The sequence below is a fragment of the Neovison vison genome, chromosome 1 (genome assembly GCF_020171115.1).
Source record: "Neovison vison isolate M4711 chromosome 1, ASM_NN_V1, whole genome shotgun sequence".
NCBI classification, from domain to species: domain Eukaryota; kingdom Metazoa; phylum Chordata; class Mammalia; order Carnivora; family Mustelidae; genus Neogale; species Neogale vison.
In genome coordinates, this window is record NC_058091.1 from 303,947,513 (window position 1) to 303,968,544 (window position 21,032).

The following is a 21,032-nucleotide window of genomic DNA, read 5'->3' on the forward strand; positions in this document are numbered from 1 at the left end:
GACAGATGCTTCCTTGGCCTTATTTAAAGGAACATCAAAGGGGTCTGACATGTGACAAAAATGTGCCTGAAGTGCGGTGAGCAGAGTGGGGAAGGGGGTGTGGCAGGAGATCACAGGTAGGTGTATGGGGTGATGGCCGACCATACAGAGCCTTCTAGAATAAAGAGCAAGTATCTCAGTCTGTTGCTGCTGCTTTAACAAAATACCACAGACCGGCTGGCTTATAAGCAACAAAATAATGTCTCACAGTTCTGGAGGTTGGAAGGCCAAGGTCAGGGTGCCAGCGTGCTCCGGGGAGGGCCTCTCTTCCCACGCACAAACTTACTGTAACCGCCGCTGGCGGGGGCACCCTGTTTTAGGAGAGCGCTAATCTCATCTAGGGATCCCTGTCTTCAGTCCTAACCGCCTCGCCCACGCCCCACGTGGGCATTGGGTTTTCAAGAGATGACTGAAGGCAGGGGAGACACACACTTCAGACCAAAAGTAGTAAGGGGGATCTGGGGGAGCCACTGGAGCCTTGTGAACAACAAGAGCAACGGGACTTGACCTACACAGTAAAAAACGTCTCTGTGTTCTTGGGTGCCACGGGCCGCCTGGATGCTGAGCACGCAAAGTTCGATTCCTGACCAGGGCTGACAGGTTGGGCAAGGCCGCCCAGATGAGCCCAAGCGCTGCCTAAACCCCAGCACTCCTGCCCCCTCCCCCGGCGCTGCTGCCCGCGAGGCCACGCAGGCCACCGCGCACCGGAAATGCGCGCTTCCCGCGCGACGCACACCGAAGTCCCAGGATCAGGTCCCAACACGCGGGCGAAAAATTTCTCATTATCTTCTGGACTAGTAAGTTCAAATGACAATATCTGCATACGTTGGGTTAGGTAAAACATGTGTCTTGCCTCTTTTTGCATTTTTGAAAACGGGGCTGCGGCGCGACTGAGCAGGTCCTCAGGCCCGGATTACCTGTCCCCGGCCAGCGGCGCGGCCGGTCTCCCAGCCGCCCACTTTTCATCCAAGCGTGTCGCGTGCGCCCCCCGCTGGACTGCGCCGCAGAGACCCAGGCTCTGGCCAGGCCTCGCCGGCCTTCCGGCGAATCCCCGCAGCGCCCTGCCCGAGGCCCCGGTTCCCCGCGACTCCGGCCGGCCCGGCGGGCACTCGGGTGCTCCGATCCGGGGGCTGAAGGGCGGGCCTGACCCGTTCACTAGGCTGCCGGAGCGCAGGGCTAGGTTCTCGGAGAGGCCCCGACCATCGCCTGGTCACCGGACCCCTCCTCCGGGGCCTCCTTCTCCCGCGGAGCCGTCCCCTTGGCCTCCCCTTCCGCGCGTCACCCCACACCGCACAACCACTTGCGGAAGTAACCTGGTCGGCGCTGCGCCGAGTAAGCAACACCTTCCCCCAAAGACCCAATCAAAACCCACCCCAGGCTGGTCTGGTTAACACCCGCCTCAGGCTGGCCCAATCAACACCCGCCTCCGGCTGGCCCAATCAAAACCCACCCCAGGCTGGTCTGGTTAACACCCACCTCAGGCTGGCCCAATCAACACCCGCCTCGGTCTGGTTAAACACCCGCCCTCAGGCTGGCCCAATCAACACGCCGCCTCCGGCTGGCCCCAATCAAAACCCACCCCAGGCTGGTCTGGTTAACACCCACCTCAGGCTGGCCCAATCAACACCCGCCTCGGGCTGGCCCGGTCAACGCCCACCTCATGCCCCCTCTGATCAACATCCACTTCAGAACAACTCAGTCAACATCCACTTCAGGCCGACTGGGCGGGGCCTGGTTAGTCACAGGCCTTCCTTGGCCTTCCGGGACCGGCGGGGAAAGCAGCTGCAGATCGAGAGGCGGGACTTCCTGTCCAGCTGAGCATAACTTCCCTAGCGTGCCGGAAGTTCTCGCAGATCCAGCCTGGAAGGCGGCGTCCGGTGTGATTTTTGTTGGGCTCTGAGGCGAGTAGAGGTTTGAGCGTCTGGTGGCGTTAAGACTGACGTCGCTAGAATTTTGCCCCGGCCGCCTCTTATTTCGGCCCTGGCGATGGCGACGTACACTTGCATCACCTGCCGGGTGGCGTTCGGCGACGCGGACGTGCAGCGGGCCCACTACAAGACGGACTGGCACCGCTACAACCTGAAGCGCAAGGTGGCCGACATGGCCCCGGTCACGGCCGAGGGCTTCCAGGAGCGCGTGCGGGCGCAGCGGGCCGTGACGGAGCAGGAGAGCAAGGGCACGGCCACCTACTGCACGGTCTGCAGTAAGAAGTTTGCCTCGTTCAACGCCTACGAAAACCACCTCAAGTCCCGGCGGCACGTGGAGCTGGAGAAGAAGGCCGTGCGCGCCGTGAGTCGCCAGGTGGAGATGATGAACGAAAAGAACTTGGAGAAGGGGCTGGGCTTGGACAGCGTGGACAAGGATGCCATGAACGCGGCCATCCAGCAGGCCATCAAGGCCCAGCCGTCCCTGTCGCCCAAGAAGGCCCCCGCGGCGCCGGAGGAGTCGCCGCCCAGGAGCCCCGCGGCGCTGGCCCGCGCGGGACGTGCAGCTCACGAGCGGGACCCGGCCGAGAAGCCCCCCCGGCTCCAGTGGTTTGAGCAGCAGGCGAAGAAGTTCACAAAGCAGCAGCAGGAGGAGGAGAGTGAGGAGGACCTGGATGAAGAAGGTAATGGCCTCCCCGTTTCCAGATGGCCCCTGTCTGGAACCTCCCCGGCTGCCGGGTGCATCCTCGAAGTTGGAGGCGAGGAGGCGCCCGTTTTTTAAGTGGAAATGGCGAGTGCGGGCCGTTTTCGGTACTTTCTGAAGTGACTCGTCTGGCCATCGTCCCCACGGGAGATTTTGTCTGCTGAGTTAACTGTTGTAGATTCAGGGCCCGGAGCCCAACCTGGGGCGAGGGCGGGGAGGAATAGGTTCTTTTTTTTTTTTTTTTTTTTAAGATTTTATTTATTAATTTGACAGAAATCACAAGTAGACGGAGAGGCAGCCAGAGAGAGAGAGAGAGATAGGGAAGCGGCTCCCTGCTGAGCAGAGAGCCCGATGCAGGACTCGATCCTAGGACCCTGAGATCATGACCTGAGCCGAAGGCAGCGGCTTAACCCACTGAGCCACCCAGGCGCCCCAGGAATAGGTTCGTTCTTAGAGTTAGGGAATGAATCGGTGGTTTCTGTTTTGAATGAGGAGGCCTTTGACGTAGGCATCGGAGAGGACATGTCACTGCCCACACCGACTTATATAGGGTTTGTAATCCTCCTGGGTTGCTAGTGTCCACGGCTTTGCACTTAATGTAGTTGGTTAAATGAAGGGGTGCCTGGGTGGCTCAGTGGCTTAAGCCGCTGCCTTCGGCTCAGGTCATGATCTCGGGGTCCTGGGATCGAGTCCCACATCGGGCTCTCTGTTTGGCAGGGAGCCTGCTTCCCTCTCTCTCTCTGCCTGCCTCTCCATATACTTGTGATTTCTCTCTGTCAAATAAATAAATAAAATCTTTAAAAAAAAAAACACAAAGTGAAGGCTTCAGCAGGAGCTAGCTAACCTGGAATGTGGAGTTGGGGCCAGCAACTGAGCCTCCTTGATTTTATGAGCTATTTATTCTTTCCTACCTCTTCCTACGTCCAGTTATACTGATTGTGTTCATACAGGCTTAGGAAAGGACAAGGCTCCCTCCACTTTACTGTATGCAGGAAGAGAAAGATCAGGAAACTTTGAGCGATACAAACTCTGTGTAAATGGACCAGCTAAAATTGAGATCTTCAAAACGGTTTGTCCTTGGATGTAACTGGCATTCTGTCCCCCCAGATAAAAGACTGTACCATCTCATGTTTGTGAATCTTTGCAGTTTCTTCAATTGCACTTACCACTTTCTTAAACTAACGGTTTTTTCAAATCTCTGGCTTGAAGATTGGGAAGATATGGATTCTGAAGAGGAGTTGGAATATGAGGACGCTGACACCACGGACGAAGCAGAGGAACCGGATGCAGAGAGGGAGGAGGCTGGGAGAGGCCCCTTCGTTGGTGCCATCCCCATAACAGACTGCTTATTTTGTCCCCATCATTCAAGCTCTCTTGTGAAGAATGTGGCTCATATGACTAAAGTCCACAGCTTCTTTATTCCTGATATAGAATATCTTTCGGATCTTAAGGGACTGATTAGATATTTGGGTAAGTACAATAGTTTTCCTTTTAATGAGGAAATACCACATTATTGGGGACAAGTTTTAAGGGAACATTTGTTTTTCGTTTCCCGTCCATCTTTGATTTAATTATGTGCTTATTTTGTAAAGATCAAAAACTTAATGCATGTTTTTTGAATTGTGACGATAAGTCGTGAACTTTAATCTGGCTGCAGTTTACTTTTTGTCCTCTTACATGTTGTCCTCGAATTATTTTTTCAGGAGAGAAAGTTGGTGTTGGGAAGATTTGCTTGTGGTGCAACGAGAAAGGGAAGTCCTTCTACTCCACGGAAGCCGTACAGGCACACATGAACGACAAAAGCCACTGTAAGCTCTTCGCAGATGGCGATGCTGCTTTGGAATTTGCAGACTTCTATGATTTTAGGTAAGTCTGTAGTTTGTGATGTGAAGCAAAGCGAGGTCATCGCATTTGCATTGAATTGCTACTAGATGTCCCGCAGCCTGACACGGGTCCAGCACAGTACAATATACGCTTTATAACTTCTGTAACGCTTCTGTGTGGGTAGTTGTTCCCTCTCATTTTATGGATAAGAAACAGACTGTGGGAGTTGAGCACACACATTTAATAAAAGATAGGATGAAGAGACAATCTCGGGCCCACACTGAAGTTTGTCTGACTTTAAAACTTGTGTTTCTTTTTTTGTGGTTCCTTCTCCTCACTCATTCTCTCTCTCACTGTCTCTCTCTCTCAAATAAATAAAATAAAATCTTTAAATGGTTAGGAGCTCAGCTTTGCCTAACCTTGTGAACAGAGGGAGGAAATTAGATTTCATGTCTTGGTTTCCCTGAGAGTCCTTGAGTCACAAGCTGTCTCCCAAGGGAATGGAGGTGGTTGCTGAACTCAGCCAGTCCCAAGCATTAATGGTGACATTATCCCATAGGTGGTTCATCCTTAACTAGAAAGTTGGATAATTCGTCCATGATGCAAGGAATCTGTGCCAGGCACTTTTGAACAGCTAATAGTATCATAATACCTTTGACCTAGCGCAGGTCAAAGGTATCTATTTGTGTAGCACACAAGCATTGTGTGTAATTACTGTGTCAAGCATGCATGGTCTCCAGATACATGTGTTCAGAAAAGTCCTAGTCTTTTAAATCATCCTTTTGCATGTTCCTCCTGATTTCTCATTCTTCTTCTGCATTGAACAAAAGTTTTTCTTTTCAGCCATTTTGGTGTCTGGATTGTGGCTTTAATTTGCATTTCCCTCATGATAATTAATGTAGTTGAAAACACTTTTACGTAATTGGTCTTTTGGATATCGCTTATGAAGTGTTTGATCAAGTTTTTTGTCTGTTTCTTTGTTGGGATTGGGTTATCTGTCTTACTGTTATGTTAACATTTTAATGTATAATTCTCCAGTAATTTTCATTGTATCATTGAGAACATTTCTAGGAACATAGAAATTCTTCTGGAATTGCACAGTCCAAAATGGCAAATGGTTGGTGTATTCATGCAGCTCTGTAAGTTAATTAGAAATTAAATTTAAAATTTAGAAATTCAGTGCTTTAGTTGTATTACCTAGATTTCAGAGCTCAATGCTTAAAAGTAACTAGTAGCTCCTATATTGGACACACAAGTATAGAAAGCTTCTATGATCACAGAATTCTGTTGGACGGCACTGTTCTAGAACTTGTTTTTAGAATGGTTAAATTGAGGAGTGCTGCATTTCCAGCTCCCCACTCTCCTCCACTTCCTACCTGGCTACCCTCTTAGGGAGAAACAAATAGGTGAAAGAATTTAGTTATAGGTCATTTGCTCAGTCTTTTTCCTTTTTTTTAATCACAATTTTATGTTAACAGCAAATTTGAGCAGGTTACAGAGATTTCCCGTATCTCCCACATCCATACATGCATGACCTCCCTCATTATGGACATCCCTCCCTAGTGGTATATTTGTTGGAATTGATGAACTTACATTAACACCCCATTATCACCAAGTGCATGGTTTATATTAGGGTTCACTGTTAGCGTTGTGCATTTAGTAGGTTTGGACCAATGCGTAATGATGTGTCTACCGTTACAGTCTCATGCACAGTAGTGTCACTGCCCAGAAAGTTGTGTGGAGCTGTTCTTCTCTTCTTGTCTTTTCAGACTGGCTTCTTTCACTTAGTAATAGGCATTAAAGTTTTCTCCGTGTCTTAACATGGCTTGATGGTTCATTTCTTTTGAGTAGGAATTCTGTTCCATTGTCCAGATACACCACAGTTGACCCCACTCACCTACTGAAGGATGTTTTGGTAGCTTCCAGGTTTGGGCAGTTACGGATAAAGCTGCTATAACAGTGCAGTTTTTTGTGCTGACATGTTTTCAGCTGCTTTGGACGAATACCAAACAACCCAGGTGCTGTATCCTGTGGTAAGAGTACGTTTGGTTTTCAAGGATGCCCAGCTGTCTTGCAAAACACCTGCACCGTTTTGTGGCCCAGCTGTCTTGCAAAATGCCCGCACCATCCACCAAAATGCATATTGGCCATTTTAGGAAGTGTGTGGTATTACCGCATTTGGTTTTGCATTTCCCTGATGACATGAGAGGAAGCATGTTTTTCACGTTCATTTACAATCTGTATATCTTAGCGAGGTGCCCAGTAAGGTCTTTGCCCCATTTTAAGATCTGGTTTATATTCTTACTAAGTTTTAAGAGTTTTTTGTGTATTTTGAATAATGGTCCTTTATCAGATGCGCCTTCTGCAAATATATTTTCCCAGTCTATGGCTTCTGTTTTACACTTGATCTTAGCCAAAGGCCGAGAAGTGATATGGCTTCTGTTTTTTTCATTTTAAGCAATGAGCAAAAGTTTTTTCATTTTAATGAAGTCCGGCTTATCAGTTATTCCTTTCATGGATCGTGCCTTTGGTGGTATATGTAAAAAGTCCTCATCAAACCCATAAATCATCTAGATTTTCTCCCGTGTTATATTCTAGACATTCTTTTAGTTTCGCATTTTACACGTAGGTCTGTGATCCATCCTGAGTTTAGAGGTCACTCGCTTATTTTTATTAGAGGGTGCCACCACGTTGGTTTTTCTCTAAATCTTTCAGCTTGTCATCCCTGCAGCTGTTTACTTCCTGCTTTTTGATAACTAGTGGGTTTGCCATTTTGCAAATACAGTTTGTCTTTTAGTTATATTTGAGGTATTAGTCTTTTTATTAATGCCATTCTTCGTGCCACTGTTACAGGAGTAGCTATCCAGATTACAAGGAAGGGGAGTTCCCTGATGAAGCCGAGTTGTGCTCAGAAAGGCTGTTGGGCTATGATGATGAAACCATGGAGCTGATTCTACCTTCTGGTAAGTGTATTTGCCAAAGATAAATAGCTCAGTGGCGGTGAGATGATTAGAAAGGCATGTTCCATCAGTCCCCTTCCGTTCTGAGGGAGGTGCTTGAACTTTAAATTTTGAGTTCCCAGATACACGGTTAACTCTGAAGGTGCCACTTAGCTCTGTGTTAGCTGTTCTGTTGAAATTAAGTCAGTGTCTTTGCTTACTTCTCTTAGGATTCCAAATGCTGTATCAGTCATTTCCTTTCAAATACATAGACATTTCCATTTGGCTCTTTATTATAATTATTGCCTCATTTAGGTTTTTCTTATAAATCATGGCCCTACTTTCTTTTCTTAATTATTTTTATCAACATAAAATGTATTATTTGCCCCAGGGGTACAGGTCTGTGAATCATCAGGCTTACCCATTTCACAGGACTCACCATAGCACATACCCTCCCCAGTGTCCATAGCCCAACCATCCTACCCCTACCCCGCCCCCCAGCAACCCTCAGTTTGTTTTGTGAGCTTAAGAGTCTCTTACGGTTTGTCTCCCTCCCAGTCACATCTTGTTTCATTTTTTTCTTCCCTACCCCCAAACCCCTGTCCTGCCTCTCAAATTCCTCATATCAGAGAGAGCATATGATACTTGTCTTTCTCTGATTGACTTAACTTATTTCACTCAGCATGATACGCTCTAGTTCCATCCATGTTGTCGCAAATGGCAAGATTTCATTTCTTTTGATGGCTGCAGTGTATTCCCTTGTATATATGTACCACATCTTCTTTATCCATTCATCTTTTGATGGACATCTAGGTTTTTTCCACAGTTTGGCTGTTGTGGACCTTGCTGCTGTGAACATTCGGGTTCACTTGCATGGTCCTACTCTTATTCTTCGCACTGATTCCTGTTTCCTCGTGTTGCTCAGACTTCCAGCTGGTAGTCTGTCCCTGGAGTATCTGCTTAACAGTATGCGGTTGCCTATTTGTATTCTAATTATGGTTGGGAGGCTTAGAGTTTGAATTATGCCTGCTACTTTAGGGAACATTTAACTGATGTGGGAATTTATCCCAGGTATGATAAGGTGGGGGGAAAAAACGTGAATATGAGAAGCACCCCATATTGTTTACAGTATTATGGTGAGCTAATAAGAATGAGAGAAACTATGGAAGCCACCTATGAGAAGGAAAGGGAATGGAACAGTAAAGATAGTAAGATCCTAATAGTGGTATTTACTGAGCAGTTAGCATGGTAGCTGGGTATACTGTTTTATCTTTACAAGCGTGTGGGTTAGATTCCATGTCCTTATTTGACCTGTGAGCCAGTTGCAACTTAGATGGGTTGAATAATTGACCCAAGTCAGTGAATCCTTTTTCTCTACTTTCTTACCTTGCCGTGGGGGATTTGCAGCAATGTTGGGGGCAGGAGTAGCTCTCCTGCTCATGGAAATGACTGTGATGAGGAAGCTGTCTTAGATTATTGCTTTTCATGTAGAATATCACTGCTTAGATACAGACAACTCTCTTTAACTTGGAATAATTACCTTTTAAGGCTAAACGCTTTAAAGTATGACAGTAGAAGGAAAGGGCAGGCAGAAACTCTCTTGAAGATACAAGGAGTTACACTGTAACACTGGAAGGAGTTACAGTGACCAGAAAGGTAGCAGGCACAGTATTGTGACCTGTGCCAGACACTAGCAAAACAGGCCGAAATGTATCACAGGAAACCTCTTGTAGTCTTCCTCTGGTGAAAATACCAATACATTACGGCAGAAAAAAAGCTTTGCACTGCCTTCAGTGTGTTCTGTACTAAAATGTACACAACAATGAGTGAGCATAACCTGTTTAAGGAATGCAGTGTATTGGGGAGAAATTTTCATCAAAACATAAAACTTTTGTAACTTAGGAGTTTTTGTTTGTTTGTTTTTGTGTGTGTAGAAAACACATTTTCCTAGGATTTCCTAGGGTTATTGAGTTTTCTAAGATTAGCCAAGGCCCCAGATGGGCATCTTGTTAGGATACTCTCTTCCTCTCCCACATCAAAACAGTTACTAAGTGCGAATCCTGAACAGCTTTTGAATGTTTTTTTGTCTTCTCTTTAACACTTGTCTGTGTCACCATCACCGACATATGTCCATCTCCAATCCGGTTTCCACTCCATCACTCGATATTCTTCCTGAAACAGAAGCCAGTCTCTTTTCTTTTTCCTCTGGAATTCCTCCAGGGGGAGCCATTGCTCTTCCGGTAGATTCGTTTCTGCCACGGGTCTTCCCACGGCGGGGGGGGGGGGGGGGGGACCCACCTTGCTATTCCTTTACCCACCGCCTGGCAGTTTCCTTCTGGGACTTGGCGTGGCTAGTGCCTCTCGGTCTTACTGCTGCTCCTCCTTTAACACTTGGGTTCACTCTTCCATCAGCTGTTTCAACTCAGCTCCTGCCCCGTGAGTATGGAGATTCTCCTCTGCTCCTGGGACACTTGCATATCTGTGGTAACATTGCTCTGCTCCTTTCCTTTGTTCTTGGCTTGCTTGCCTGTCTTCCCCCATTACTTTTCAGGAAAAGATTGCCTCTTTCATCTCAGCACAGGGTCTCAGGCACACAAGAGCCAGATAAATGTGTGTTGACCGAGTGATTGAGAAGTTGGAGGTGACTTTAAAAGGAAAGCAAGGCTGATCCCCTTGGGCCTGCCACAGACTAGGAGAAGCAGAGCGGAAGAAACCACTGTGAGCTAAGAAGGGGCCCCAGGGGCTTGGAATCATAGCCCGAAGCACTGGGGAGCAGTTTGCTTGTCTCTCCATTCTCATGCAGTCAGGGGAGAAAGTGGCAGGAGATTAATTGGAAGGTTTAATTTCCGTGGTTTTTAAGGCCTGGGTTTCCTTGCTAACTGCTGCTGGTCCACCTACTGAGTCACATTATTTTTAAAATATTAGATAATAAACCTCAGGACAGCTCTTTTATATTAGATTTGGAAGTAGTGAAGAATGGTAAGTAGTTTGGTATTACTCTGAAATCCTGTACTTTTAGACAGACTCAGGAAAGACCTAACCAGCAGCCAGATACTACCTTTCCCCACAGGTTCTTTTTTTTTTTTAAAGATTTTATTATTTATTTGACAGAGATCACAAGTAGGCAGAGAGGCAGGCAGAGAGAGAGGAAGGGAAGCAGGCTCCCCGCCGAGCAGAGAGCCCGACGCGGGGCTCGATCCCAGGACCCTGGAATCATGACCTGAGCTGAAGGCAGAGGCTTTAACCCACTGAGCCACCCAGGCGCCCCTCCCCACAGGTTCTTAACCGACCATACACCATACACTTTTTTTTTTCTGTGAGTATGTGCATTTTCCTGGGGAGAGACCATAGTGATTGAGGTCAGCTGTGTGAGGTGGCTCAGTCAGTTCAGTGTCTGCCTTTGGCTCAGGTCATGGTCTCCAGGTCCTGGGATTGAGGGCCCCAAATCGGACTCCCTGCTCAGTGGGGAGTTTGCTTCTGCCTCTGCCTCTGTACCTCCCCCTGCTTGTGAGGGCATATGCACCCTCTCTCTCAAAAAATAAATCTTGAAAGTCACCTGTGTGTGCCATGCATTTTTATTTTTTATTTTATTTTATTTTGGGGGGGGATGCTGTGTGGTTAAGTACGTTTTTTCTGGAGGAAATGCTGTAGTTTTTCAAAAGCACCTCTCACCTGGAGAAGATTAAGAGCCACTAATAATATCTAAGTAAACTACCGTCATTCACTACCTTCATGGGTCTTCACAGATGATTGCTGAAACCTTTATAGAATTTGTTTAAATAATAACAAAACATAGCTTTGTCAGTAAATCAAAGACTGCTAGTGTTCTGGAATTTCTTCCAGCTATACTGATACCTCTTTTTTTATATCACCCATACTTCTATCATCTTACCTTAAAAACTAGTCATCCTTGGGTCAATCTTGATTATGATGAGACATGATGGTTTCTAGTCACTTGGTTTTCTCTTACGTCTCAGTACTGGTTTGGGAGGTTTTCTAATGAACCAGGAGTTCGGGAGATCTCCGAATAAGCACTGTAAATACGGAGCGGTCTTAACAGTTAGTGGTGTATTCAATCACCTGCTTACGGCTTTGAGCAAATTTACCTTTCAGACACCTTTTCACTTATACTCAGTCGCTTGACTGTGTTAGCATGATGTCCGCATGAAGCTAATTTGAGAAGGATTCTCATCTGGAGAGCTTGGTGTCATTTAATCAGCCACACTTAGTAGGGTCTGCTTTCAGCTGGTTTCAAAAGCAATAGTTGTGATGTTTTAAATCTAGTTTCAAATAGGTGATCCCAGAGCCAGTGACAAAGAACATCCGGTAGAGGGCAGTGTGAGCATTTCTTGTGAAGCCTCCGTTCCTTGAGTTCACTTTCCGTGCTCTGCAGCTCCTGTGGAGTAAATTGGTGTGAAAGACACATCCGGTTAGCCGCTGAGTAGCCGGATGAAACTGGTGGTGGATCTATGAGAATGTATAGTCTTCGGAAAATTACAGTTGGAGATCCTTGCTTTTCCACTGTATAATAGCTTCCATAATGAGGCTGTTTGTTAAGAGTGGACAGTTTTTAAGAAGGAGCCAACATTTTACATGTGGTTATTGCTATGTTGAAAGGTAGATGGACAGATTGTGGCTCTACATAACTAAGACATACCCCATGTGTTCCTTATTGAGCAGTCACATTGTGTTCTAAAAGTAATTCTTCTTGAGGAGGGCCTCCACGTTGAGCTGTGCCAGCATGTTATTCTTGGGGCTGTTAGGGGCTCACTGTCATTGACACGGGGCAGGGCAGGGGTAGCTCTCAGCAGTGTGTGTTTTCAGTTCCCTGGCTGGCTGCAGAAACCTTGGCATTGAGTAACGAAACCTTTTCAAGGATTTTCCTCAATAATCTGTCCAAAGCTGCTTAAGACTATAAGTATATTGGTTTACTTTGTCCTGATGATCAGCATTATCATGCAATGATTTTGAGCATTGCACACCTGGAGCATCCTGACTTCTTATAAATAGAAAATGATACCAACTGTGCTAGGGTCTCCTGCCACGGCAGCCGTCATTTAAGTTTGAGTCTGTATCTGTCAGCTGCTTCTTACTCATTTCTTGTGGTCTAGGAGCTTTGTTAACTTAGAGGCTGCCAGAAGAATCAGATTCAAGGAAACAGGTTTCATCCGTATTGTATCCAAAAACCAAATCATCCCTGAATTAAAAGGGGTTTTTTTGGACATCTCTTGCATCCTATCACAAAAACCAATCAACTGAAAGTAATTCCTTTCCCATGTCTGTGTAGCAAGCAAACTATTTCCTAGGTAGCTTGCCCCCAGGTTTAAGGTCTTAAAATAACCTGATAACAGAATTTTTTTCTTGTAAATGGAGGGTCTAGATCCTAAAAGCAGATAGATCTGCAGTATTTATAGTCTCCATTTTATGGTCTTTCTACACAAAAGATTCTGAAAGAAATGGTTTTATATATGTAAGTGTAAAGTCTTCCTAGAAGCCGTACACGTGGTTCTGTCTAGCCATAGTTCCTGTACTCATGCTCAGTGGAAGTAGCTGTTTCACACCTGGTGTATAGATGCTGTTGTTGAATTGCTACATGTTTATGTCTGTCTGGGAAGGTATTTGATTGATACTCTTGTGAGACAATCATATTTAGTGTTGTATTTCGATGACTCTTGGGTAGTGCTGAGGCCAGTGCTCCAGGAGCACCTGGTGAGAGCCGCTGCTCTGACAAAGCCTGGAATTTAGTCGTCACTGAAACCTGCCTGCTTCCCCTCCACCTGCTGCAAAGCTGAGGCTCGGCACACTCTTCCTGTAAGGGGCTGGGTAGTCCGTAGTAATTCATTTCTGAAAGCATGATTGACTTGCGTAGTTCCACCAGATCATTCTAGATAAGCAAAAGCTGTAGAGGGAATTCAGCTTGACGATCCTTTAAAATTCTAGCTCACCAGATGACTTCCATCCTGCAGAAGACAGAGGGCAGGGTTTCTCAGTGTAGTGACCTTTTAGGCCAGGTAATTCTTTGTTGTGGAGGACTGTCCTGTGCATTGTAGGATGTTTAGTGATATCCTTATATTTTTGTTTTTAAAGATTTTATTTATTTATTTGACAGACAGAGATCATAAGTAGGCGAAGAGGCAGGCAGAGAGAGAGGAAGGGAAGCAGGCTCCCCGCTGAACAGAGAGCCCGATGCGGGGCTCGATCCCAGGACCCTGGGACCGTGACCCGAGCCGAAGGCAGAGGTATCAACCCACTGAGCCACCCAGGCGCCCCGTTTAGTGATATCCTTGATCTCTATCCACCAGTTGCTGGTAGTGCCCCTCAGGGGTAATACCAAAAATGTCTCCAGTGGGTATCAAATGTCCCTGGAGGAAAGAATGATCCCTGTTTGAGAACCACCACTACAGAGAATTTAAGCAAAAGAAAGGTGGATTGGTTTTTCACTTAGACCCAGACTATGACTTTAAGATTTTAAGCATCAGAATTATTGTGTACTTTATCTTTGTGTTTAAAACAAAAACAAAAAACAGGTAATATCTCCTTCCTTGGGCCTGTTATCCACATTAGTAGGTGTTGCTGTGTGAATTTCTAGAGAGGCATATTGGATATGAGTAAGTACAAGATTCTGAGTATTTCATGTAACAATGACTTGCCATTCTCTTTTTTAAAAGATCCTTCTGCGTTTTGATTTTCTGTCTTTCTTTTTTACTATGCTGCTTCATCTTTTTTTTCTTTTCAGCAGGTAGAGTGTTGTTTTTTCTGGCATATATCCATTTTCCAGCTAGATCCGCTTAAGAGTCTGATTGGGAAAGTCCTTGCTCTGTAGCTGTAGCTTGAAAAATTACCCAATTCAGCGTTTCCATCTTGCTTTTTTGAAAAACAGGTGCCAGACTGGGTCACCGTTCCTTGATGAGATACTACAAACAGCGATTTGGCTTGTCGAGAGCTGTGGCCGTTGCTAAGAATCAGAAGGCCGTGGGCCGGATACTCCAGCAGTATAGAGCCCTGGGATGGACAGGCAGCACAGGTGTGTTGATACCTACAGCCGGGGACCAGCCCAGGAACTCGTATTACAAGACGGGGTTTGGGCAGAGCCCTTTCCATTTATGTTGTCCTTAGGGATCCTCCCTAGAGGAAACTTAATTTCTTGGCTCTGGGGACTTTCATTACTACTAGATACATTTATGGCAATAAGCCCAAAGCTCCATTACTTACAAACCTCATATTCCTGGCACAGTAATTTTCCACAATGGCATAGAGATAATAGTTGCAGAAATAAGTCCCGAGTTGTCAACAAAGGTTGAAATTAACTAGTGTCCTTGTGGCAAATAACTTGAGCTATGGAGTCAGACATGACTTACTTGACACATGAAGTGGTTTTTAAATGACGAGTGTGAGTAATTCAAGATACCTAAGCCTCTGTTTCCTCATTTATAAAATTGAGAAAATACTAGGACCCGCCTGGCAGAGTTGTGTGGGTAGACTGTCCTAGTGCACGTATGATCCAGTACACGGACATAATAAAGGCTGTCACTCCTTGTAGTTTTCCCATAGAAAATGTAATAAGAGTTGGAGGAATAAAACAGGCCTTTGAAATTGCTAAGCTCTGAAACCTCATCAGTATCAACTTATTTAAATCTATTCTGATTTGTCTGCTCTGTGCAGCTCAATGCTAATATCTTTAGGGAGAATTTCAGTCCACTGGAGGACAGTGGGAGCAGACAAAGGAGAGCTCCCTCAGGATGTCATGGAAAGCCCTGGACAGATAAAATCCATGTTCAGTGCCGCTGTGTTTATATATAAACACGTGGCTGCCTTCTCTGGCTGCCTAGGAGCTGAGAAGCCACTTAAATCTAGCGGACACTGACTTTGTCTTGCTCTCGTCAGGGACTATATTGTCTGACTCTATTTATGGTCTCTGCCTCTCTCTGTCACCTTTGATCAATGGAAAATTACATTTGGGGTTTATAGACCCGTCCAGGTGAGGCTTCTCCTCGAGGAACGTGTGCAAGTACAGGTTGTTGTACGCAGTTCCGGGGGCACATGACCCCCACGCTCGTGCCACGGAGACCCCGCCCAGGTTAGCAGCTCTTCTTTAAATCTAAGAACCCAGAGACCACCTCCCCCCCAACCAGCCTTGAGATTCTCTGTAAAGATTGGATTTTTTTCTGATCACAAATAACAAACCTTTGCCTCACTGCTTGTCCCTTTCGCCGCCACAGGAGCGGCGCTTGCGCGCGAGCGGGACATGCAGTATGTCCAGAGGATGAAATCCAAGTGGCTGCTGAAGACTGGGATGAAGAACAACGCCACCAAGCAGATGCACTTCCGGCCGCAAGTGAGATTCTGAGGGTCTGCCAAGGAATGCGTGACCCGCCTCTTGCCCCAGTGTCCTGAGGACCAGCGGGAGCTGGATTGTAGGACAGACTCTTCGCTGCTCCTTCTCCTTGTACTTTATCTGTTCTGACCTAAGAATAAAAGTCAGAATCTCGGTGGCTCTTCAGTGTCATTTCTGGGTTTAAAGGTTACGTTTTCCCAACGTCAGTGCTGGGCCTGCTGGGCTCTGGGACCCAAACTGCCACCCTGCAAGTGTGTCATTGCCGCAGCTTCTGACTGATTTCTGGCTGTCAGAATCACATGGGAAACTCAGGCATGACTTGTCCACCCTGAACTTGGTCGAACCTTGCTCTGGCACCAGGACCTACGTGAGGGGGTCGGAAGCTACAGAGGAAGTTGACTGTCACTCATCTGAATGTGTTGTGGCTCATGAGGTGGCACGGGTCACTTTCACTAAGTCAGGCAAAGGTAGGCAGCATGCTGATGGCTTGCTGGAAGGGTTCTGTATTTCTAAACGTGACCACACAAAGCACGACAGCGCTGTGCATTCCGACTCCGTTTCCAGGGCTGCCTTTCCTTGAGCAGTTAGTTGAGTAAGAAAATCAATGTAAAATGCTTAGATCTCATTCTAGAAATAAAAACCGACCTCTGGGCTCAACGTGAAGAGCGTTCCGTTTAGGTGGCTTGGGCAGGAGAGACAGTCGTATGTGGGACATTGAAACCCAAAGTTCAAACCCGTTGAGCTATGTGACTTTGTAAAAGTGACTTGGTTTCTTAAATCTGTGAAATGAGATGTTTGTTACCTCACAGAGTGTTGTGGGGGTTAAACAAGTCTGCCGAAGTAAGTGTTCAAGGTCTCCCTTCTAGAGAACACCTGCTCCTGGAGGAAGGCTGACGTTCTGGCGGGAGCAGTGATCTCTCCGGGGTGGGCGCTGGGAGAACGTGCCCGCCCTCACCGGCTCCGCGCGGGCCCTGGCAGACACAGGTCTTTTTCTGTAGACTTCGGATGCAGAGTTGGATTCTATTCCCTTAGTACCCAGGTTCACTCTCACTAACGGGAGGACTCCCTCGTTTTAATTTTGCTCCTCTAGCCTGTTGTCTGACTTTCTCCTCACACAGGTCCTCATTCTCTTGTGTTTGAATCTATTATCCTGGGAAAAAGATGTCAGTGTTCACAGGGGGTAGGTTTCTAAGTTCTGCCTCACTGAGTGTGCGTGATACTGTGTGCTAAAGCTTCTGTCAGTTTTGTTTCTCGTTCAGCATTTTTGTCACTTAACCACGATACTTACCACGATCATGACTGCTCACACCTGCGGTCTCCAGCCCCCACTGTTGACCCCACCAGCCCAGCACTGTGTACCTTGTTTGTATGCATACCCCTTTAACTTTGAAGTGTTTTAGCTCTGGAGAGTAATGAGGACAGTATGTTTGCAGACCAACAAAATACTCTCCATTTCTTTCTTTCTTTTTAGACTTCAGGAGATAACCTTCTTAGTTCTGTTTTGGGTTTGCGGAGCCATTCTGTATCACTTCTATCCACATCATAATTTTATAAAAATACAGTTTATTTGCCATTGGGAAGGAGAGCAAAGAAATAAATTTAAACATCACCCATACATAATTACAAAATTTTTTTTTTTTACACTGAGGACTTATTTTTTTTCCTTAAGATTTCATTTATTTATTTGTCAGTGAGAGAGAGAGCACAAGCAGGCAGAGAGGCAGAGAGAGAAGCAGGTTCCCCACTGAGCAAGGAGTCCAAAGCAGGACTCGATCCCAGCACCCTAGGATCATGACCTGAGCCAAAGGCAGCTGCTTAACCAACTGAGCCACCCAGGCATCCCTACACTGAGGACTTTTACTTTCTTAGCAACTTTCAAATATGCGGTACAGTATTTTGAACTATATTCACCATGCTGTGTGTCCTATCCCATGACTTTCCCCTGACTTAAAACTGAAAGTTTCGGGGTGCCTGGGTGGCTCAGTGGGTTAAGCCTCTGCCTTCGTCTCAGGTCATGATCCCAGGGTCCTGGGATGGAGTCCCGCATCGGGCTATCTGCTCAGCAGGGAGCCTGCCTCCTCCTCTCTCTCTGCCTGCCTGTCTGCCTACTTATGATCTCTCTTCAAATAAATAAATAAAATCTTTAAAAAACAAACAACAACAAAAAAAAACACAAAGTTTCTACTTTGACCCCTTTGCCCACGCATTTCCTTTTGATTAAATCTGAATGAAACCAAATGAACCCAAAAGTAAATCATTAAGTCAAATTCCTGTAGATTTCCCCTCAATACCCATTACCTTTATAAGTCAGTTGTTTGAACAGTGGGCATCAGGATAATCCTATCAAAGCTCTTCATGAGTACAAAGGTGGCACTGGCTGCCATGGCTGGTGGCCAGGACCTGAGCTCTCCTCCCTGGAGTTCTCCCGGGACCAGACATCCCCACCGAGTGGATTTGTCTGTCTTTACCTTGAGACCTCGAGACTGGGATCAAAAGTGAGAGAGCATAACCCTGTTCTCTCTCTGTGCGGGTAACCCAAGCCCTTGGCAGCTTTGCTGACTGCACTTCCTCTCTGCAAACGAGCCACAGGCTTGATGTATTCTTTCTGCTTTGCCAAGTGTGAATTTGTGTTTCATGGAGAAGAAAGTGCTTTCGTGCACCATTTTGTTTCTTGGCTATGAGGCGTAGGTAGCGTTGGGGAGACCCAGAAGGAAACCAGGGATGGTGATTTCTGGTACAGCATTCTTAATATTGCAACACCCTCAGACAGAATCCTCAGCAACATCCCATCCTGTGGGGCTATAAACATTTATGCACGTGTTAAATTTGCAGCAAGCCATGCAAAGAATCTTGTTCTAAATCTAGAAATACATAGAATTTAATGTTACACATACGATACATGCATTAATAAAATAACCGTGACGCACATGAAAGAAAATCCCACTTTTTCTTTCCTAGAATGTGAGCAAATTTTGCCCCCAACCAATTTTGGTTATTTGTAGATTCTTAATCTCCTCTCGTCCACCTTAGTTCTTTCTAAACTGTTAAGATCCCATTGGATATTTTTTGGAATTCACAATATTTCATTTGGAGGAGACCGAGTAAGAGATATAGACGAACTCTAAGTGTGCAGACACTTTTGCAAGAGGACTGCTGCTAGTCCCGGGGAAATTGTAAAGCGCTTTGAAGAATACACATTATTCATGTAGACTCATTTGCAATTGGTACATTAATGATGACACTGAAATTGATAGAGTTAAGGAAGATTTGATTAGCTTGTTAATGCTGCAAACATTTGAACTTTAGAATATAACTTATTGATCATTTGTGGGCCAGGCTGTTATTCCCAAATCTGTTTTCCTTCTTCCCAGCCAGAAACTACTTCCCAAGCTCCCTCGAGGCCAGGCATGGTGGTGTGGCTGAATTTGGGCCAACAGATGCGAGCCGAGGGGATGGACGAGAGTGAAGTTCGGATCATCTCCCAACCGAGAGGCAAGCTGCATTTTTAGAATCTGCCCCTTTTTCCTCTCACCAGCTGGAAGTGAGGGATTGGCCACTGTCTCCCATGCAGAAGAGGCTAACACCTTAGGGGACGGCGGACCGCCAGTATGGAAAGAAACCCGGGTCACAAAATGACGTCATGGAGAAGACCTGCCCAGCACACCGATGCAGGCTGGACCGTTAGGTGGAAGAAATTTCAAGGCCCTGCGCCGGGAAGTCTCTATGGTAGGAGCCCAGTTGACCCTAGCGTCAGACCCCATGATGACTCTGACGTGATGGGACGTGATGCAAATTCATTGAAGCTGCAATTGGCAGTAGTTCTTTCTTTTCTTTTTTTTTTTCCTTAAAATTTTATTTATTCATTTGAGACAGAACACGAGCGGTGGGAAGTGGCAGAGGGAAAGGGACAAGCAGGCTCCCTGCTGAGCATGGATTCCCAAAGTGGGGCTCGATTCCAGGACCTGGGATCGTGACCTGAGCCAAAGGCAGAGGCTTAACCCACTGAGCCACCCAGGCGCCTCGAGCGGATGCTGTTTCTTCTCTGTTCTCAACGTGAGGTGCGCTAACTTCTCTTATGCACGCTTGGGTTGGGAGACAGGAAAAAGGCGCCTCAAGGTCATTTGGAATTTTGTTCATTGCTATTTTGATATGTTGATTGATACTCTTTTGGAGACGGTACAGACTGAAAACATGGTTTAGTTGGCAGCTTGACCACATGCCTGCTAATTGTTTGACTCTCCTCCCAGGCGGAGGTGGCGTCTACCTTCCCTGTCCTTGAATCAGACTTGGCCTTAGTGACTTGCTCATAACCAACAGAAATACAGCAGGGGTGACACTGCTGACGTCCGAGAAGCGTGGTAAAATGCAGTCCAGCTCCCACCTTGCTTCCTTGGACACCTAACCATCTAAGATTTCTGACGTCTCCCGGAGGTCACACTCTAGGAAAGCCCGGGCCGCATGGAGAAGTCCCTGTCTGCGCTCTGGGTGACGGTGCCCGCTGAGGCCCCAGTCAGCAGCCAGCACCAACTGCCAGCGTCCGAGGGCTCCGGCCGGCACACCCAGTCCAGGGGAGTCTTCAGACCCCGCAGTACCCCTGGACAGCTGACGGCAACCGTCTGGGAGAGGCCAAGCCAGACCTACCTTGGTAAGACCCCCCCCAAATTCATGCCCCACAGGAACCACAGACATAAGAAAATCGCTGTCTTGCACCCCTCTGTCGACCCAGCAATGGTAAGTGGAGCGCCTCTCCAGTATGCTGTCACACGTTCTACATGACTTTGGACAGCCCCTTACCACTGACAGGAGTTTTCCTGTCAGTATAGCTTTAAGGGCAAGGAATTAATGATACCCATTGGATAACCCAATCTTTACAACTCCCATAAGAAGTAAATACAGGGGCACCTGGGTGGCTCAGTGGGTTAAAGCCTCTGCCTTCAGCTCAGGTCAGATCCCAGCGTCCTGGGATCGAGCCCCGCATCGGGCTCTCTGCTCAGCAGGGCCTGCTTCCCCTCTCTCTCTCTGCCTGCCTCTCTGCCTACTTGTGATCTCTGTCTGTCAAATAAATAAATAAAATCTTAAAAAAAAAAAAAAAAGAAGAAGTAAATACAATGATTAGTCCCATCTTACAGCTGAAGAATCTCACATGATAGCCCAAGGTCAGGCTGCTATTAATCACTCAGTTTTTGCTGCTGAAAAATGAAAGTCGTTTTGAATCATAGAATTTTACACTTTGGAGACGCACTGAACTGACTTCAGTAAACCCCACC

The 21,032-nt window shown here is 46.6% G+C and overlaps 1 protein-coding gene across 1 annotated transcript; it reads left to right on the top strand.

Moving 5' to 3' along the window:
• Nucleotides 1-1,862: 1,862 nt before the first annotated feature.
• ZNF622 (zinc finger protein 622) lies at nt 1,863-15,922 on the top strand. Its single transcript, XM_044233667.1, has 6 exons — nt 1,863-2,647; nt 3,877-4,137; nt 4,371-4,533; nt 7,345-7,454; nt 14,311-14,454; nt 15,650-15,922. Exons 1-6 carry the CDS (start codon nt 2,026-2,028, stop codon nt 15,775-15,777), a joined length of 1,428 nt encoding a protein of 475 aa, XP_044089602.1. The 5' UTR covers nt 1,863-2,025; the 3' UTR covers nt 15,778-15,922.
• The last annotated feature ends 5,110 nt before the right edge of the window (nt 15,923-21,032 follow it).

Excerpts from the sequence above, each read along its gene's own strand:
- ZNF622 (XM_044233667.1), top strand. The coding sequence starts at position 2,026 with ATGGCGACGTACACTTGCATCACCTGCCGGGTGGCGTTCGGCGACGCG. Across the intron at positions 2,648-3,876 it reads GGAGGACCTGGATGAAGAAG|ATTGGGAAGATATGGATTCT; the intron begins GTAATGGCCTCC and ends TCTGGCTTGAAG. Across the intron at positions 7,455-14,310 it reads GGAGCTGATTCTACCTTCTG|GTGCCAGACTGGGTCACCGT; the intron begins GTAAGTGTATTT and ends TTTGAAAAACAG.